The 18,952-nt window shown below is 35.8% G+C and overlaps 3 gene segments (V, D, J or C); all 3 read left to right on the forward strand.

Moving 5' to 3' along the window:
- LOC107837423 (Ig heavy chain V region 5A-like) overlaps positions 1–1,492 on the forward strand; it is a 4,445-nt gene extending 2,953 nt beyond the window's left edge. The window contains 1 exon segment of the V gene segment in view: positions 1,159–1,492. Coding sequence covers positions 1,159–1,492 — 334 coding nt within the window.
- Positions 1,493–2,855: 1,363 nt separating this feature from the next.
- Positions 2,856–3,333, forward strand: LOC103145481 (Ig heavy chain V region 3-like). The segment is given in 2 exon segments: positions 2,856–2,931; positions 3,017–3,333. Coding segments are annotated over 2 exon segments (363 nt in total).
- Positions 3,334–4,493: 1,160 nt separating this feature from the next.
- Positions 4,494–5,013, forward strand: LOC103145482 (Ig heavy chain V region 5A-like). The segment is given in 2 exon segments: positions 4,494–4,625; positions 4,709–5,013. Coding segments are annotated over 2 exon segments (348 nt in total).
- Positions 5,014–18,952: the final 13,939 nt, after the last annotated feature.

Genomic DNA, 18,952 nt, shown 5'->3' on the forward strand with positions numbered 1-18,952 from the left:
AACACAGCTGTGTTATAGTGAACCAGAGAACCAGAGTAATGGGAGCAAGCAGCAGAGCTGTACCACAAGAAAGGAAGAAACACTCAGTTTGGAGACATGCAGTACTCATAAATGACCAGAAGAGGCACTTTAAGACCACAAATTGATTTAGCAAAATGGGAACAGATTGACTTTATTAATCAGTTTTCTGTCACTTTTACCACTGAAAGTGCTTTACTCTACATTATCTAGTTTATTTTTTTAAAACTTTACTCAGACTAGTTATAGAATAAGTCCCTAATGTCACAAAATGGGTAGAAAACAAAGAGTGAAGAATATTTTCAGGATGAAATGTACATATATTAAAAGTGATTGTAACAAAACAGACAAAAGATTAACTAATTTTCAGTGTTTCTATAAAATAGAAATATCAATATTAGAAACACATTAGTAATAAAATATATCAATAGTTTAGACTGAAAAAGTCACACAGGAACTAAAGAGTTTAAAATGGTTCACAAAAGGTTTTATGATGTAATAGGCAAGGCAAGGCAAGGCAAGGCAAGGCAAGTTTATTTATATAGCACTTTAAAACAGTACCACTGACCAAAGTGCTGTACAATCACAAGATTAAACAAATAAAAATCAAAATTAAAACACATCATAATCACAATGCAGTGACTTAAAACACTCTATATAATACATAAACATACCCAGATAAATACAGAAAAGCAGCATCTCAAACTGAATCAAAGGCCAACCGAAAAAGGTAAGTCTTAAGAGCAGATTTAAAAATTGCTAAAGAGGGGGCCTGTTTTACCAACATAGGTAAAGAATTCCAATGTTGGCATAATACAATGCCTGTAGCTGTGAAAATAAACAGCAAACACAGTATGTTGTTTTTATAACGAAGAGTGTTAACTTTGCAAAAGAATGCATCTTACTGCTTGAAAAACTGAACAGATATTATGATGATCTCTAAATGTTCTGGCCGGATGTTTATGTAAATGAAGTGTCCTGGTTTAAAGGCTTCATCTGATGCTGCAGAAGAGAAACTCCCATCAGATCATCTTCAACATGTCCTCTGTAGCTCTGCTGCTGCTGCTGCTGGCTGCTGCATCTTGTGAGTCTTACAAAGAGTGATACAATAATCACACCACAATGATTCCTTCCTGGTAGCAATTTTAAATGGTTTCCTTTTACACGTGTGAAGTGTCAGAAGCTGACCCAGCCAGCTTCTCAAACTGTGCAGCCAGGTCAACGTCTGACCATCAGCTGTCAGGTCTCTTATTCTGTAAGCAGCTACTATACAGCTTGGATCAGACAGCCTGCTGGGAAAGGACTGGAGTGGATTGGGATGGAACGCATTGGATGGAGCAAATACTACAAAGATTCACTGAAGAACAAGTTCAGCATCAGTTTGGATGGCTCCAGTAAAACAGTGACTCTGAATGGACAGAATATGCAGCCAGATGATTCTGCTGTGTATTACTGTGCCAGAGAGTCACAGTGACACAAACAAGCAGCAGAGCTGTACAAAAACTCCTCATGACCTGAACACCTGCTCTATAACTATTAACCAGAGGAGGCACTTTTGGACAATTAAATTAATATATTTAACAGGAAATGGGTTACATTTTTGCATTTATTATAAACGTTTTACACAGCTAAATGTTTAAAATAAGTAGCTTACAGTTATATTCTGCAATTATTTGACGTTTAATAAATTGATTTTTCAACGTGGTCTTTTTTTCTAGTAATGCTACAGGCCCTTCACGTTACTTTATGACAAATCTATTTATTTATTGTATTACATGTAATGTAATTATAAAAACTGCATGCTGATTTTAACTAACACTGAAATTAGATTGTTGAATGGTTTACATATTTTTCACTATTACATTAGATTTAAATACATCTAGTGAATTTGATTTCAATATAAGATAGCCTCTTTGTTCCACATACATAAGACAAGAACCAAAACATGATGTCATACCAAATCAGAAGTTGAAAAAAAAAGAAAAATAAGACAAACAAAAAAAATCAAACAAGCAAAACACCAGTCAACTAAGAAGACAATCAATAAAAGGTTTATGACCCTCTTCAAATATCTGACCCTTGAGACTCACGTAATTCAACACACAACAAACTAAAATAAAAAGCTTTAGTTTAACTCATGTATGAAAAACAACAAATAAATAAATTAAATAAGAATACATACAATTGTAAAAGATTTTGCTCCCTGATTACCATTTGGTGGACAGGAAAGACATCCTCATAAAATGGTTAAAATGAATGCTTAAGATTAAAAGGTTTAATATATCACAGTTCAAGAAGTATTGCAAAGTTTTGAAATATAGAACAAAGGTGCATAGTAAGAAAACAAATGTTGGAGGACACAGGAGTTTGATTACAGCTCCTTATAATGCAAGAACAAATGTCAACACAAAGCTACAAATGGGAAATATAATTAAACAAATAAATAAAAATAAATTAAACAATAAAGCCATTTGAAATTACTGACAAATGGAAGATTTATTACAATTCTTTCATTTGTCATATGAGAAGGAGAGAAAAATGAAAACTCTTTAGGACCTACACATTCAATACAACAGTCCATCCTTAAATCCATTATCTCTCTTTTCCTTGCTGGGTTTCAAGGGAGGCTGGTCCCTATTTCTAGTGGTCAACGGGTGAGAGGCATGGTACACCCTGGACACCATATACGAAAGTCCAAAAAACAAAATATTTAATTGTTTTACAATCAAACATTTAATACCTTCATAACATGCAGAAACACAGACAGGCTTGTGGTTAATTATGCAAATTAACTTTCTGCTTTAAAGACTTGATCTGATACTATGAGCTGCAGGAGAAGAGAAACTCCCATCACCATCAACACCAACATGTCCTCTGTAGCTCTGCTGCTGCTGCTGCTGGCTGCTGCATCCTGTGAGTCTCACTGATGAAAACACTGTATGGGCACAGTGAGTTTATTTGCATTGTCAGTTGAATGAATGTATTCTTTTATCCACAGGGGTGAAGTGTGAACAGCTGACACAGCCGGCCTCTTTGACTGTGCAGTCAGGCCAAACTCTGACCATCACATGCCAGGTCTCTTATTCTTTCCACAGCTACTATGCAGCTTGGATCAGGCAGCCTGCTGGGAAAGGACTGGAGTGGATTGGGGTGAAAAGTGTTTATCACACGTTCTACCAAGAGTCACTGAAGAACAAGTTCAGTATTGTCTTACACTCTTCCAGTAAAACAGCAACTCTGAATGGACAGAATATGCAGCCTGGAGACTCTGCTGTGTATTACTGTGCCAGATGGAATGACTATGATACACTGTGACACAAACAAGCAGCAGAGCTGCACAAAAACTCTTCAGACATGAAAAACACAGAGGAGGATTTCATAAACAATTTGAATCCTGCTCAGAACAACAACCACATATAGTTCGTACTAATTGAAATAAATTATTTCTGTTGTACGTTTCTATTTCTGGTTTTCAGGAATCCGTCAACATGTGGTTTAGCAGATAAATTCCTCAGTTCTAATTAGTCCATATATTGTGTTTCACTTGGTGATGGAGTTACTGAAATAAATGAGCTTTTCAATGATATTATAATTTATTGAACGGACATGATTCTGTAGATTAGACTCATTTTTCAACGCCTCAGAGCCTAAACAGCTGTATTATTAATGAATGACCAGAGGAGGCGCTTTAAGACCACAAATAAACTATGACTTTTTCATATACGTCTTGAATTTTTTTCACTTCAGTGTGAATATTTGATAAAATTTTAGGTAAAACTTAAATTTTGGTATTACTTCATCTTTCATCAATTTACTATTGAACTGTGAGTCTTTGCTTAAATACTATTAGTCATCCTGCCACCAAACAACACCAATGTAACATTAATTACAAATGTTTTAGATTACTGTTGCATAGTATATTCAATCTGAAGTAACATAAAGTAGGAATATTGTTTTTGTTGGGTAGAAAAAAAGATGTGTTTAAAGGCTGAGATAATTTACAGTTTAACTAAAGTAAAACTGACAAGCAAATAATAAGATAAATTCAAGAAAGGTCAGAAATTCAAGAAAGGTTACTGAACAGAAATTCAGTAGAATGAAGTAAAACAACACATTGTTCATTGAAAAAGACACCAGACACAGTCAAATGCTTTATTTGTTTTCCACAAATAAATACGCTACAGCTCCTTCATTGACTTTAATACATTTTAAATATTGTTCAGTGTTAAGACTACATGTTGAAACTTGTATGAATGGAAAATAAATCAAGTTTTATATGGTAGGACATGAGCTCTGAAAGGTCATGACCATCTTTACAGAGTCGATCTTTGCTGATAATTCAGCATACAGCAAGATGATACAAAGACAAAATTTATTTAAAATCAATACTTATCGATTAGAGTCATACATTAACACAGGCTGAAAGAACAGGCAAATACATTATGTACCTAACATCCCACACTGACTCTGTGTCATTATGCAAATTTAATGCTCAGGTTAAAGGAACCGATTTGATGCTTGTACCCACAGCACAAGAGAAACTCCCATCAAACTCAGCATCAACATGCTCCCTGTCGCTTTGCTGCTGCTGCTGGCTGCTGGAGCCTGTGAGTCTCAATGAGAAAAACTGTATGATTCCAGTATATGTATTCTTAATGTCAGTTTAATGTTTACTTTTTTTCATTCCCAGGTGTGAAGTGTGAACAGTTGAATCAACCAGCCTCTGCGACTGTGCAGCCAGGTCAACGTCTGACCATCAGCTGTCAGGTCTCATATGATCTGTACAGCTACACAGCTTGGATCAGACAGCCTGCTGGGAAAGGACTGGAGTGGATCGGGATGAAAGATAGTGTTGGAAATGTGTACTTCAAAGATTCACTTCGGAACAAATTCAGTATCGACTTAGACACTTCCAGTAACACAGTGACTCTAAATGGACAGAATATGCAGCCTGGAGACTCTGCTGTGTATTACTGTGCCAGAGACTCACAGTGACACAAACAAGCAGCAGAGCCGTACAAAAACCTCACACAGCCTGAACTTGAAAAACACCCCAGAGGGGGAGCTCATAGACCACTGAAGGTTTGAAATGTGATCAGAAAACCTCATTGCCTGAACACCTGTTGCTTACAGTCACCAGAGGAAGCGCTCAAAACCATTTTTCATGATTGTTTACATTTAAAATAAGCTAATAGGACCCTACTAATATTTGAAAACACAATAATTAGGAAACAAAATAAACATGTACAGAAATATAAATCAATTGTATGATATAATTTGCTGTAAATGGGTGATTCTTTTTTTGCGGCAACATTCCATGTCCCCATGTTTTGCTTACAATTATTTTTTGTAAAATGTGCCAAATATTTACAACAAAGTATTTTAATTATATATTTATATGTTTGCCATTATTCAAATATAAATGAAATGCCTTTTAAATATTATTTTGTTCTTTACACACCTTTTTTGTGACCAACATGCTCAATTTCCTTGCCTCTCCAGAGCAATGTAATATACTTCCTCATAAAGTTTAAACTATAAAATATATATACTTTTTATGTTTTTCTTCAATAAGTTGATTGACTGGACTAAACATAATTTTAATGTGCAATTGAATCTGTTGAAACTATTTTTCTTATTTGATATTTTCTTCATATTATACATGTCCCAGTACTAACTTTCCACCCTGTTATGGGACAATCCACCATGTTATGTTCTATTCCACACATGTTTTTATTAAATATTGTTACAGAAACATTAAATACTGTGAATTTTTCTGTGCCATGTTGGGAATTGAAGACCAATAAATGCACATATTGATATATTTTTTTTAAATTATCAATATTTTCAATGCTGTCAGTAATAATAAGTAAAAAAACAACATTTTTTTCTTAATACAGACATAAATGATTCGTAACTACATGATGTGTTACAATTTCAAAAATAAAACATATTATATAGTAAAAGGGACACACTCTTTTTTTAAGAAAAAGTCATTATTTTTCTAAATTTACATGTTTAACTATTTTTAACATGTAGTTAAAAATTTACATGTTTAACTATATGTAAATGTTCATAACAGGGTCGAACACATTCAGAGACAATGGTGAAAAGAAAACACCTGTAATTATTAATTTATCCAATCCTGAGCTTGCCCATTATTAATTTCTTATTGTTAAACATGTCAGTGTTGTAACACCATATTTAAAACATAAAACATTAATACTTTTTTTTCAAATGTCCTGAAGCCGAAATGTTGCCGCAAAAAAAGAATCACCCAAATACTTGTGTGAAATTAAGTTTAAAATACTTAAGGAGGTAGCATTATTTACTCTCTAGACACATAGTGCATAAGCAACTATGTTACCTTCAGTTATAAAAATACTCTGTATATCACACGATTTAAAAGACATTTGACTTTGCAATTTGACACCTCGGAATTGGGCCACTGTCTCTTTAAAGTCAGTGGCTTTTTCTCTGACTCAAAAAAGAAGAGCAGTAGAAAAGGCTTTGGGCAGCGAAACAAAACACTACAGAAGTACAGGAGATAGTGGGAAGCAACCAGTGACTCGTCCCCCTAACCAATCAGTGACCAACAGTTTTCTGACATTGTTTTAAGCCCAAATTGGCCCACTTGGAAACTCAGTGAAGTAAGATAAATAAATAAATAAATAAATAAATAAATAAATAAATAAAAATCCTACTACCTGCCTGTAACATGTTGTTACTGGTTAAAATCCCAGCAACTGAGTAGAGCAGATTCAAGCAGAGGTAGAAAAGGACCATAAGTCCCTCCTTCTCTATATTAATGCAAATCACTCATCTCTGCTGTGTATTTCAGTCCTGCTGACTGGTTTGTCATTTGTGTCTGCAGCCTCAAGATGATGAACACACTCACTGTCCTCCTTCTTGTTCTCTCTCTGTGCTGNAAGCTGATGTAAATCTATTAATATTTTTCTTTTAGATATAGCTAACAAACAGATTTTTGTTGCATTATACAAATCGACCCTTTTAAAGACGTCATGCTATCAACTGCAGAAGAAAAGAGACTTTTTTAAGCTAAACTTCAACATGTTCTCTGTAGCTGAGCTGGTGCTGGATCCTGTCAGCCTCCCTTAGTCAGACATTTACAACAGAATCAAACAAAACAAAGTGATAACTGTCTGAATAGTAAACCTAAATTTAATATTGTCCTCTGCAGGTGTGAAGTATGAACAGCTGACAAAACCAGACTGTAATTCACAGAGTGAAAAACAGAACCACTGTGAACAATAATCAGGGTTCACAATCAACCGTTAAAATATTTAACTTGACTTCTCATAGAAGAAAACCAGCATTATTATTTCAGACACACTGTATCCTGGTACAATCTGGATAAAGTTCCTCTCAAGACGTAGCAGACACACTGATTGGTTTGAACATTACTATGCAAATTAAATGGTCCTGTGTCATATACATTAGCTGATCCTGTCGGCTGCAGAAGAAAAGAAACTCCCATTAGATCATCACCAACATGTTCTCTGCAGCTCTGCTGCTGCTGGCTGCTGCATCCTGAGTCTATCTGAGAAATAAACATTTACAGTATAATCAGACTGAATTTAAACAGTTTAGCTTTTAAGTAACTGAATTATGAAATATTTTTGCAGTAATTTTGAATTCAATGTTTTCCTCGACAGGTGTAAAATGTGAGCAGCTGACACAGCCAGCCTCTGTGACTGTGCAACCAGGTCAACGTCTGACCATCAGATGTCAGGTCTCTTATGATCTGAGCTACTGGACAGCTTTTATCAGACAACCTGCTGGGAAAGGACTGGAGTGGATTGTGATAAAACATGGTGGTGGGAGTTCATACTACAAAGATTCCCTGCGGAACCAATTCAGTATTGATGCAGACACCAACAGTAAAACAGTGACTCTGGATGGACAGAATATGCAGCCTGGAGACTCTGCTGCGTATTACTGTGCCAGAGACTCACAGTAACACATATAAGCAGCAGAGCCGTACAAAAACCTCTCACAGCCTGAACTTGAAAAACACACCAGAGGGGGAGCTCATAGACCACTGAAGGTTTAAAATCTGATCAAAAAACCTCATTGCCTGAACACCCATTTGCATACAGTCACCAGAGGAAGCACTCAAAACCATTTTTCATGATTGTTTTCATTTAAAGTAAGCTAATAGGACCATACTAATATTTGGAAACACAATAATTAGGAAACAAAATAAACATGTACAGAAATTTAAATCAATTTTATGATATAATGTGCAAATACATGTTTGAAATTAAGTTTAAAATACTTAAATAGCTAGCATTATTTACTCTCTAGACACATAGTACACCAGCAACTGTTTCCTTCAGTTGTTATAAATACTCTGTATATCACACATGATTTAAAAGACATTTGACTTTGCAATTTGACACCTTGAAATTAGGCCACTGTCTCTTTAAAGCCCAGTGAAGTGGAATCTAAAAAACTCACTACTACCTGCTGTTACTGATTAAAATCCCTTATAACTGAATAGAGCTGAGTCAAGAAGAGGTAGAAAAGGACCTAAAGCCCCTCCTTCTTTATACTAATGCAAATCTCTGATCTCTGCTCTATATTTCAGTCCTGCTGACTGGTTTGTCATTTGTGTCTGCAGCCTCAAGATGATGAACACACTCACTGTCCTCCTTCTTGTNCCTGGAGAGACTCTGAGTTTGTCCTGCAGAGGATCTGGCTTCACATTCACTTCACATGTCATGCACTGGATCAGACAACCTGCAGGAAAAGGACTGGAATGGATAGGAAGAGGGTTCAACAATCCCAGCAATAACGACTATGCCAGTAGTCTTAGCGGACGTATTGAAATCAGAAAGGACAGCAGTAACAGCATGGTGCATCTGACATTATCCAACTTGAAGCCAGAGGACTCTGCTGTGTATTACTGTGCTGCACAGCCACAGTGGTTAAAGTGAACACAGAGGCTGTACAAAAACTACATGAAATACATTTTTATAACAGCCTGAAGGGGGCAGAAGAGGATCAGTGATGCCAACAGAGAGACAACTGCAGATGATACTATACTTCTAATACCTTGTGGTTTTACCTTTTATACCAGAAGGCATGGAGTTTTTTTCTCACAGGATGAAACACTTTCCAACCTTACAGTAATCATAATCACACAAACTGAGAATTTGATTAAAAAACTTGTTTTGAATATGTTGGTTGAAAACATGCAATGAAAATCAAGTGTGCAGGGATCACACACTTGTTTCATCATAATACAATTTAATCATAGTCACCCCACTTAAGTATGTCATGAACCCACTTAACTGGAATGGGACTCCAGATAAAACCATTTCTAGGGTCTCATTCAGCACCTACACATTATTAGAAAAACCTCATAACTTGTAGATTTGGTTAACGTTTATTTAGTAAGTTAGTAGTGAGCAGAGAAATGTGATTTATTGAAATGACTAAAAAACCCCATAAAATTAGCAGATCATTAGAGTTTTATTTTATAACTTCTTGCTTTTTAAACTCCAAAATGTCTTCATTACTTCTGTAGACTTACACCNTGGTTCCTCTATTTCCATATAACCAGGTTGTACAGGTCAGAGGATGGAGTCCATTCCTTCAAGTTCAGTGGTGAAAAATCCTGGAGAGACTCTGAGTTTGTCCTGCAGAGGATCTGGCTTCACATTTACCAGCTATGCTATGGCCTGGATCAGACAACCTGCAGGAAAAGGACTGGAATGGCTGGGATTAGGATACTCCAGGCAAAGCAGCAACATCTATGCCAGCAGTGTGAGAGGACGAATTGAAATCAGCAGAGAAGACAGTAACAGCATGACACATTTGAGATTATCCAACTTGAAGCCAGAGGACTCTGCTGTGTATTACTGTGCTGCACAGCCACAGTGGTTAACGTGAACACAGAGGCTGTACAAAAACTACATGAAATACATTTTTATGACAGCCTGAAGGGGGCGGAAGAGGATCAGTGACACCAACACACACAAGACAACTTCAGATGAAACTATTACCTAAAATAATTACTTTTAAACATCATTACATTGAAAATCACAAAATATTTCAAAACTGCTGTATTCTCTTGCAGGAAAAATATCTTCCACTTGTTCAATAAATAGATTTATGCAAAGTGAGAGTTTGATATATAAAGTACTTGGTTAGCTTAGATCTGACAGAATGTGACACAAACCATCACTTCAAACTGAGACATTGATTTATTTGTGAAAATGAAGTTATTCAGATTTAAGCAGTTGATCTGATGGTGGCAGCTACAGATAAAAATAATCTCCAATCAGATGACTTTCAACTCAACATGTTTTCTGTTCCACTGCCTCTGGTTCTGGCTGCAGGATCCTGCTAGTCTCAATGACAGAAAAAGCTGTAAGAAAACCTCTTGGAGCTTGAGCAGAAGTACTAATGGTTAAGAGCCAGAAAGGAGACACTCATACACAGATGAAAGAAAAAAAACCTGATCCAATGTAATTTTCTCCTCTGTTCCAGTGCAGTTCAATTCTATAAATTTAGAGCAAAGGAACAGTTTGATGAGTTTTGATGTGATTTAGTGCAACACAGCAAAATAAAGGTATTATGACACAGAATCAAGTAAACATATTAAATAGTTAAAACAGCTGTTCACAAACAGGTGTTGTGTAAACAAATCATGTGGTCTGTGATCTGTAACATGACACAAATGCAACAAATAATATAGAAATATAAACTATGTTGAACATTCTGGTCAGTCAGTGGCTGTTTGTCTTACTCAAAAAAGAAGAGGGGGGGCAAAACAAAACGCCAGAGAAGTACAGGAGATTGTGGGAAGCAAACAGTGACTCGTCCCCCTAACCACTCAGTGACCAACAGTTTTCTGAAATTTCTTTAAGCCCGCTTGGAATTCCAGTTAAGTGGGATCTAATAAGATTTTTACCTGCTCACTGGTGAAAATCCCTTATAACTTAGTAGAGCTGAGTCAAGGAAAAGGACCATAAGTCCCTCCTTCTCTATATTACCGTAATGCAAATCACTGATCTCTGCTCTATATTTCAGTCCTGCTGACTGGTTTGTCATTTGTGTCTGCAGCCTCAAGATGATGAACACACTCACTGTCCTCCTTCTTGTNAGTAGTGAGCAGAGAAATGTGATTTATTGAAATGACTAAAAAACCCCATAAAATTAGCAGATCATTAGAGTTTTATTTTATAACTTCTTGCTTTTTAAACTCCAAAACTTCTTCATTACTTCTGTAGACTTACACCTGCATAATTTGCAAGATTGAACTATAAAAACATTGAACCAGCTCAGATACACAGTAAATATGGCGAAAATGTAGAGAACAGGTGGAAAATCCTGCAAAATTTATGTTGCATTAAAATAAAATATAATGGTTCTTAGTTTTACATCCACAGAATCTGCACTTCATTCTGTAAACTATTATACGTCCACCATATGGTAATATTAACTTTCTACCCAAATGAATGTAAACACATTGCACTCAACAGATGGAAAATAATAATTTAACACGGACATTGTTAATTCAGAAGTATTGTTTCTGGATACTGGAAAAAAGATAAAAACTCTTGCAATATGTTGTCAAAAATACTAGGAGGCAGGACTGTTATTATGCAAACTCATAACCTCCAGCAGACATGACAATAGATAAAGTAAGTGATGTGACGTAAATTTTGATGCTCTGATTGGCCGCTTAGTCAAGCAAATTCAGGTTTTATAGACTTGATTTGATGCTGTCAGCTGCATAAGAACAGAAACTCCCATCAGATCATCTTCAACATCATCATGTTCTCTGCACCTCTGCTGCTGCTGCTGGCTGCTGCATCCTGTGAGTCTCACTAAACAGCCGGGTTTAAATTATTTAGACTATATGCTCTGTTAAATTGATACATCTATTTCATCTTTTTAGATGTGAAGTGTGAACAACTGACACAACCAGCCGCATTGACTGTGCAGCCAGGTCAACGTCTGACCATCAGATGTCAGGTCTCTTATGACCTAAGATACTGGACAGCTTTTATCAGACAGGCTGCAGGGAAAGGACTGGAGTGGATTGGGGTGAATGATAAGCATGGAAATTTACACTTAAAAGATTCACTCTCGGACAAGTTCAGTATCGATGTAGACACCAACAGTAAGACAGTGACTCTAAATGGACAGAATATACAACCTGAAGACTCTGCTGTGTATTACTGTGCCAGAGAGACACAGTGATAAAAACCAGCAGCAGAGCTGTACAAAAACCCCTCACACCTGAACTGATGCTTTACTAGTAAACAACCAGAGGGGGCGCCTTAGGACCACTACAGAATTTAAACAATTTTCTAAAAGAACGTCTTGCAGTTTTCACTCATCAGCCTCACACAGATAATATTAACATTACAGTCAGTTAGGTTTCGCTTTTATATTGTATATCTAATGATAATTCTTCAGATAGGCTTTCATTTACCCAACACTGAAAGCGTCTTGCTACCTAAAAATTGTCTAAAATGATCAAACACTACTAAGAACTTTTTGAAATCAGCTAAGTTACACAAATCTAAATTTAGACAACTCTGTGTGTTAGATAGGACTTATCAAGTTTTTATAAATAATGTAATGTAAATTAGTTCAAGAAGTGCACCTGTAAGGACTTTCCCCCTTGTGTGTAACAAATAAAAGCACAACAGTCAGTTTACAAACAATCAAAAGCCAGGTGTCTTTAAATTTTCTCAAATATTTGCATTAGAAAACTGCTTATATACTTGCTCAGAAATGGCCAATTTTTACTGCTTACTATCTTGCAATTTTTGCCTCCAGCATTAAACAGATTGTCTATTTATGTCACTGTTAACTTTAATGAGTCTGGTTCTTCTCTTCAGGTAGTTTGGAAAACAAAATGAGAGAAAGGTGAGTCACCTGATAGAAGTCCTCAAAGAATTGATCCTCGTGAAACTTACATCCTTGGAAAATAATCTGCAAGAGATTCAGGATTAAATAAATTGTTCATTTAATGGTTTCGTCCACAGTACCATCTAGAAAAATGTCTCTATATGCTGGAAACCAGTGAATAAACACTTGTTCTGATCATGTTATTCTGTGAACCCTCTGTCAAAGTGACATGCTAAGAACTGCATTTGTTTCTATGTTCAGCATATATGGATGTGGCTTCTTTCTCTGTTGTTTGGTGGAAAATGTTACAATTAATTGTTTGTCAGTGGTTTTATTCTAAGTTAAACCTGGCGAATGTAAATGCACGTCATGATTGGATTAATTCATTTTTTTGTCCATAAATAATACATTTGTATTATTTAATCAGAATAAATTTCAATCTGATTAATGAATTTTATGAATGTAAACATACTGATTTTTATTCTTCATTCAACTTTTAATGTAATGTTTTGAATTTAATTTTAAAAATTGTTAACAGCTGACAAGGCNTGGTTCCTCTATTTCCATATAACCAGGTTGTACAGGTCAGAGGATGGAGTCCATTCCTTCAAGTTCAGTGGTGAAAAATCCTGGAGAGACTCTGAATTTGTCCTGCAGAGGATCTGGCTTCACATTTACTGACTATGTTATGGCCTGGATCAGACAACCTGCAGGAAAAGGCCTGGAATGGATAGGAAGCGGGTACTCCACCCAAAGCAGAAACACATATACCAGCAGTGTGAGAGGACGGATTGAAATCAGCAGAGAAGACAGTAACAGCATAACTCATCTGAGATTATCCAACCTGAGGCCAGAGGACTCTGCTGTGTATTACTGTGCTGCACAGCCACAGTGGTTAACGTGAACACAGAGGCTGTACAAAAACCACATGAAATACATTTTTATGACAGCCTGAAGGGGGCAGAAGAGGATCAGAGACACCAACACACACAGACAAATGCAGATGAAACTACATATAAAATACCTAAAGCAATATATATTTTTTAAAGTGACAAAATATTTCAATATTTTTGAAATATTTCAAAAATATTTCAATTTTTCAGTAATTACATTTATGAAAAGTAAGGGTTTGATCTAAATCCTATTTACTTAATGGTTAGTTTAGATCTGAGAGTTTGCAGTTAAAATCCAGTGCACTGGGATCACATACTTGTTTTAAGGGTAATGGGCTATATTTTCTTAGTGTAAGTGAAAACACAAGCAGTAGCATTCTTGATCAGCTGCAGCTGTCTGACTTTTAAGCAGACTTACACTGTTGCAGTAATGAACAGCTCTCAAATGAGTAACATAAAGCTGTATTTTGACACAGTACATTAAATCTAGAGGAAGGACATTTTTGTAAATTAAATGCCAGAGAAGAACTAATTACAATAAAGTACAGAAGCTAATGTTCACCCCTATGAAACATAAGATGCTCAGTATATTGTATATGACTTATTTATTTTAAAACCTGATTAATTTATAAATCCTTAATGCTGGTTGAAAGATTATAATGGACTATTCTGCTGTTTTGTTAGTTATGCAAATGAGAACATTCAGTTTTAAGGAGGTGATCTGATGCTGTCAGGAGTAGAAGAAGAGAAACTCCCATCAGATCATCTTCAACATCATCATGTTCTCTGTAGCTCTGCTGCTGCTGCTGGATCCTGTAAGTCTCACGGATGTAGAACCACTGAAAATATGATCAGACACATATAGTCAATATCTAATCATATTAATCAGTGATCAGAACAGTACATTGTTTTCTCTTCTGATTCTGATTTCTAACATGTTCATCTGTTTTCCACAGGTGTGAACTGTGAACAGCTGACACAACCAGCCTCTGTGACTCTGCAGTCAGGTCAAAGTCTGACCATCAGCTGTCAGGTCTCTTATTCTATCAGCACCTACTGGACAGTTTGGGTCAGACAGTCCGTTGGGAAAGGACTGGAGTGGATTGGTGGATCTGGCATTGGACACATCACAGTGTTCAAAGATTCACTAAATAACAGGTTCAGCATCAGCTTAGATGGCTCCAGTAAAACAGTGACATTAAATGGACAGAATATGCAGCCTGAAGACTCTGCTGTGTATTACTGTGCCAGAAAGGCCACAGTCACACAAACAAGCAGCAGAGCTGTACAAAAACATCACTGTCTGAACATAAGTATGCACTAATCATTAAAGCCGTAGGAGGCGCCCATGCACCACTTATGATTTTAAACTGAGTCAAAGAGAAACAATCCAAATTGTTAATGTGCTAAAGTGTCAATTAAAGATTACATTAAAAAGTTATGCAAAATTTGGATGAATATACATGAATTTAGAAATATTTTCATATTGTCTTCTCTAATTACCGATTTGGTAAAATATCCATGCTTCTGAAATTTGAGTATTTCAGTGCAATTATTTTGTTCCCTCACATTCAAAAAGCATGATTATTTCAAGCAGCAGATTATGTATTCAGAAGAGAATGATACACATTAGGTTTCCTAATACACTATTTAACAGAATAATGCATGGACATATTTTATAATTAAATTTTTTTGCTTTGCCTTAATGTATTTCATTTATTGTGGCTGTACAGCCAAAAATCAAGTGGAGTCTTATAAAATCTGTCTTATAGTCGTGTGATCAGAGCCAGTTCAATAGATGTAAAATAATAACTTAACATGAACACTTTAAATTCAGAAATACTGTTTCTGCATGCTGGTTGAAAACAAGAAGATAAAATTTGCGATATGTGGTTGAAAATACTGAGAGGCGGGACTGCCATTATGCAAAAGGGCCATTCTGGTTTAAGAGCTTGATTTGACGCTTTCAGCTCAGAAGAAGAGAAACTTCAATCAGATCACTGTCAACATCAACATGTTCTCTGTAGCTCTACTCCTGCTGGCTGCTGCATCCTGTGAGTCTCACTGGAAAACTGAGTTTAAATTATTTAGACTATTTGCTCTGTGTTAAATTGATACATCTATTTTATCTTTTTAGATGTGAAGTGTGAACAGCTGACACAACCAGCCGCATTGACTGTGCAGCCAGATCAACGTCTGACCATCAGATGTCAGGTCTCTTATTCTCTGAGCTCCTGGACAGCTTTTATCAGACAGGCTGCAGGGAAAGGACTGGAGTGGATTGGGGAGAATGATAGTTATGGAAATGAAAACTACAAAGAGTCACTGAAGAACAAGTTCAGTATCGATGTAAACACCAACAGCAACACAGTGACTCTAAATGGACAGAATATGCAGCCTGAAGACTCTGCTGTGTATTACTGTGCCAGACGGGTCACAGTGACACAAACCAGCAGAAGAGCTGTACAAAAACCCCTCAGACCTGATCTGATGCTTTACTAGTAAACAACCAGAGGGGGCGCCTTAGGACCACTATAGAATCTAATTGATCTAATTGTTAAAGCAGGCTTTGATTATCTAATACTGAAAGCATATTGTTGCCTAAATATAATGTAACATAATAAAACACTATTTGGAAGTCAGTTAGGTTTCTGGAGTCAAATAGGTTACATATATTATTTTTTTATGTTATACAAACCAAAACAACTCTGTGTGTTTGACAGGACTAATCACATTTTCTTTAAAGAATGTGATGCAAATTAGCAGGTCTCTTTTTTATTNATTTGGTAAGTCAGTAGTGAGCAGAGAAATGTGATTTATTGAAATGACTAAAAAACCCCATAAAATTAGCAGATCATTAGAGTTTTATTTTATAACTTCTTGCTTTTTAAACTCCAAAACTTCTTCATTACTTCTGTAGACTTACACCTGCATAATTTGCAAGATTGAACTATAAAAACATTGAACCAGCTCAGATACACAGTAAATATGGCGAAAATGTAGAGAACAGGTGGAAAATCCTGCAAAATTTATGTTGCATTAAAATAAAATATAATGGTTCTTAGTTTTACATCCACAGAATCTGCACTTCATTCTGTAAACTATTATACGTCCACCATATGGTAATATTAACTTTCTACCCAAATGAATGTAAACACATTGCACTCAACAGATGGAAAATAATAATTTAACACGGACATTGTTAATTCAGAAGTATTGTTTCTGGATACTGGAAAAAAGATAAAAACTCTTGCAATATGTTGTCAAAAATACTAAGAGGCAGGACTGTCATTATGCAAACTCATAACCTCCAGCAGACATGACAATAGATAAAGTAAGTGATGTGACGTAAATTTTGATGCTCTGATTGGCCGCTTAGTCAAGCAAATTCAGGTTTTATAGACTTGATTTGATGCTGTCAGCTGCATAAGAACAGAAACTCCCATCAGATCATCTTCAACATCATCATGTTCTCTGCACCTCTGCTGCTGCTGCTGGCTGCTGCATCCTGTGAGTCTCACTAAACAGCCGGGTTTAAATTATTTAGACTATATGCTCTGTTAAATTGATACATCTATTTCATCTTTTTAGATGTGAAGTGTGAACAACTGACACAACCAGCCGCATTGACTGTGCAGCCAGGTCAACGTCTGACCATCAGATGTCAGGTCTCTTATGACCTAAGATACTGGACAGCTTTTATCAGACAGGCTGCAGGGAAAGGACTGGAGTGGATTGGGGTGAATGATAAGCATGGAAATTTACACTTAAAAGATTCACTCTCGGACAAGTTCAGTATCGATGTAGACACCAACAGTAAGACAGTGACTCTAAATGGACAGAATATACAACCTGAAGACTCTGCTGTGTATTACTGTGCCAGAGAGACACAGTGATAAAAACCAGCAGCAGAGCTGTACAAAAACCCCTCACACCTGAACTGATGCTTTACTAGTAAACAACCAGAGGGGGCGCCTTAGGACCACTACAGAATTTAAACAATTTTCTAAAAGAACGTCTTGCAGTTTTCACTCATCAGCCTCACACAGATAATATTAACATTACAGTCAGTTAGGTTTCGCTTTTATATTGTATATCTAATGATAATTCTTCAGATAGGCTTTCATTTACCCAACACTGAAAGCGTCTTGCTACCTAAAAATTGTCTAAAATGATCAAACACTACTAAGAACTTTTTGAAATCAGCTAAGTTACACAAATCTAAATTTAGACAACTCTGTGTGTTAGATAGGACTTATCAAGTTTTTATAAATAATGTAATGTAAATTAGTTCAAGAAGTGCACCTGTAAGGACTTTCCCCCTTGTGTGTAACAAATAAAAGCACAACAGTCAGTTTACAAACAATCAAAAGCCAGGTGTCTTTAAATTTTCTCAAATATTTGCATTAGAAAACTGCTTATATACTTGCTCAGAAATGGCCAATTTTTACTGCTTACTATCTTGCAATTTTTGCCTCCAGCATTAAACAGATTGTCTATTTATGTCACTGTTAACTTTAATGAGTCTGGTTCTTCTCTTCAGGTAGTTTGGAAAACAAAATGAGAGAAAGGTGAGTCACCTGATAGAAGTCCTCAAAGAATTGATCCTCGTGAAACTTACATCCTTGGAAAATAATCTGCAAGAGATTCAGGATTAAATAAATTGTTCATTTAATGGTTTCGTCCACAGTACCATCTAGAAAAATGTCTCTATATGCTGGAAACCAGTGAATAAACACTTGTTCTGATCATGTTATTCTGTGAACCCTCTGTCAAAGTGACATGCTAAGAACTGCATTTGTTTCTATGTTCAGCATATATGGATGTGGCTTCTTTCTCTGTTGTTTGGTGGAAAATGTTACAATTAATTGTTTGTCAGTGGTTTTATTCTAAGTTAAACCTGGCGAATGTAAATGCACGTCATGATTGGATTAATTCATTTTTTTGTCCATAAATAATACATTTGTATTATTTAATCAGAATAAATTTCAATCTGATTAATGAATTTTATGAATGTAAACATACTGATTTTTATTCTTCATTCAACTTTTAATGTAATGTTTTGAATTTAATTTTAAAAATTGTTAACAGCTGACAAGGCCCACATCTTACTGCCAGGTACAAAAACAAATTAATTAAAATATATA

This window comes from Poecilia formosa, unplaced genomic scaffold (assembly GCF_000485575.1).
Source record: "Poecilia formosa unplaced genomic scaffold, Poecilia_formosa-5.1.2 Scaffold142, whole genome shotgun sequence".
NCBI classification, from domain to species: Eukaryota; Metazoa; Chordata; class Actinopteri; order Cyprinodontiformes; family Poeciliidae; genus Poecilia; species Poecilia formosa.